Source organism: Bidens hawaiensis, unplaced genomic scaffold (assembly GCF_021521415.1).
Source record: "Bidens hawaiensis isolate Kalapana, Puna unplaced genomic scaffold, B.hawaiensis_p1.1 tig00056136_1, whole genome shotgun sequence".
Taxonomy (NCBI): Eukaryota; Viridiplantae; Streptophyta; class Magnoliopsida; order Asterales; family Asteraceae; genus Bidens; species Bidens hawaiensis.
In genome coordinates this window covers 7,513-10,073 of record NW_027500129.1, presented here as the reverse complement: position 1 = coordinate 10,073, position 2,561 = coordinate 7,513, and the positions used below count along the sequence as shown (strand labels likewise).

The 2,561-nt window shown below is 34.2% G+C and overlaps 1 protein-coding gene across 1 annotated transcript; it reads left to right on the top strand.

Annotated features, from left to right (window-relative positions):
* Positions 1–1,591: 1,591 nt before the first annotated feature.
* Positions 1,592–2,020, top strand: LOC143601371 (uncharacterized). The gene has a single exon (XM_077078799.1). It carries the CDS (start codon positions 1,592–1,594, stop codon positions 2,018–2,020), a length of 429 nt encoding a protein of 142 aa, XP_076934914.1.
* The last annotated feature ends 541 nt before the right edge of the window (positions 2,021–2,561 follow it).

Genomic DNA, 2,561 nt, shown 5'->3' with positions numbered 1-2,561 from the left:
TAAATATTTCGTTAGTTATTATAGAATAGATAAACTTTGTTAGAATGTTCTGTTAACAAAGTTAGGGTACAAAGTGTAATTAGTTAATAGTTGGTGTACAGAAACTAACTAGTACTAAAAAAGTCACATAACAGCAACAACAATAAAGAAGTTAAAAATGTTGGTTAATCATCGATCTCGTTAAAGTTTCGTTAAATATTTCGTTAGTTATTATAGAATAGATAAACTTTGTTAGAATGTTCTGTTAACAAAGTTAGGGTACAAAGTGTAATTAGTTAATAGTTGGTGTACAGAAACTAACTAGTACTAAAAAAGTCACATAACAGCAACAACAATAAAGAAGTTAAAAATGTTGGTTAATCATCGATCTCGTTAAAGTTTCGTTAAATATTTCGTTAGTTATTATAGAATAGATAAACTTTGTTAGAATGTTCTGTTAACAAAGTTAGGGTACAAAGTGTAATTAGTTAATAGTTGGTGTACAGAAACTAACTAGTACTAAAAAAGTCACATAACAGCAACAACAATAAAGAAGTTAAAAATGTTGGTTAATCATCGATCTCGTTAAAGTTTCGTTAAATATTTCGTTAGTTATTATAGAATAGATAAACTTTGTTAGAATGCTCTGTTAACAAAGTTAGGGTACAAAGTGTAATTAGTTAATAGTTGGTGTATATTGTTGTAATTAGTTAGAAAATAAACGAAGGATGCGTCGTTTATACGAACCATCACGACGGTATATTGTAACCGCGGGTGGGTATAAATACCTCCGGCCACCATCATTGTAATCATCCGTTTCATTACAAATCAATAATACAAAGATTCGTTTATTATATCTGTTGTTATTTTCGTATTATCATTCGTTTAATCGATCCCGAGGCCCTCAATTGGTATCAGAGCGAGGCTCTAAAAAAACCCCAAATTCGAAACCCTAATCGGAGAATAGCAAATATCCAGGGAAGAAGACGAATAAATAGTACCTGTTGAAAGATCGACGATAGATTTCCGGCAATTACCAAGGAGAATTTGATTTTATTAACCACCGGTGTGACTTGTGGTAATCAGAAAAGTCAATAAGTTGTTAATCGAAAAAGGAACGGAGGAAAGGAAGGTTAAAGTTCTGCTTTTGTGTATGCACTTACAAAAAGTCAGAATTATATACAAGGAAACAATATATTCTTTTAATAAAAGGAAATTAATTGTTTATTACTTAGAAAAAAAAGGTAATTGTTTTAAAAAACAATTATATTTGAAAGTAATAAATTCAAGAATGTGATTTTGGAAAATTAAAAAAAAAAAACTTGAATAAACAATTCGAACCTGTGTGATTCGAATATCACGACTCCGAACCTTCGTGATTCGTTGAGAACAAGTGGGCTCCGAACCTTCGTGATTCGTAGAGCAAGAGTAAGACATGTGTGGCATCTAAGACCTGTGTGGCAGTTTAAGTCATGTGTGGCACCTAAGACCTGTGTGGCAATCTAAGTCCTGTGTGGCAAATAAGACCTGTGTGGCAAATAAATCCTGTGTGGTACAAATCCTGTGTGATAAGAGCAAAAACCTGTGTGATTCAATCGAGTAAGAAGTAAATATGTCTAGCAAAGAAGATTCATCAAGTGGATCAACAAAAATTCGTGAGCAAGGGAATATATCTCTTCAATGTCCAAAATTGACTGAGTCAAACTATACGACATGGGCATTATTGATGGAGACAATCTTAAAGGCTTATGGTCTTTGGGAAGCGGTAAGCTCAGAAAAAGAAGTTGATGAAAAGAAGGCAAATACGACCAAGGCAATGGTCCTACAAACGTTGCCAGAAGATATTTTGATGCAAGTGGCACAACACCCGACAACAAAAAAAGTGTGGGACACGATAAAAGTTCGACACTTAGGAGCGGATCTAGTTCAGAAAGCACGTCTACAAACATTAAGGAGCAAATTAGAAAAGTTAAAGATGGAAGAAAATGAAACCGTGAGTGATTTCTCTGGAAAATTGGGAAGCATAAGAGCCAAATTTTAAAAGTTTTGGTTCCAATCTCAAGGATAAGATAATTGTAAGGAAATTGCTCAATTCAATTCCAAAGAAATTTCTACCAATCGTGGCATCTATCGAGCAATATTTGGAAATTGACAAAATGCCATTTGATGAAGCGGTAGGAAGAATAATAGATTTTGAAGAACGCCTTAAAAGTCAAGACGAACCAGAAGACGATAACGAAAGAAAGCTTTTGATGGCTAGTAATCATCCTAAGAACTTGCGTCATGGAAAAGGTCGTGGTAATAGAAGCCAAGACAAAGATCAAGGAAGAGAACCTTTCAAAGAAGAAAGAAGACGTGGAAATGTGAGTCGCGGATACAAAGACAAAAGTGATCTCAAGTGCTATGAATGTAATGAATATGGTCACTTCGCATATGAATGCCCAAAGTGGAAAAACAAAGAAAAAGAAGATCCGGAGGCTCATCTCATACATAGTTTAACTACGCTACTATGAAGACAAAGCAAGCCGTGTTGAAGATCGAGATTAAGGGGGTGATTTTTGGTTAATCATCGATCTCGTTAA

Bases quoted from the DNA above. Each gene is read 5' to 3' on its own strand.
- LOC143601371 (XM_077078799.1), top strand. From the start codon at position 1,592: ATGTCTAGCAAAGAAGATTCATCAAGTGGATCAACAAAAATTCGTGAG.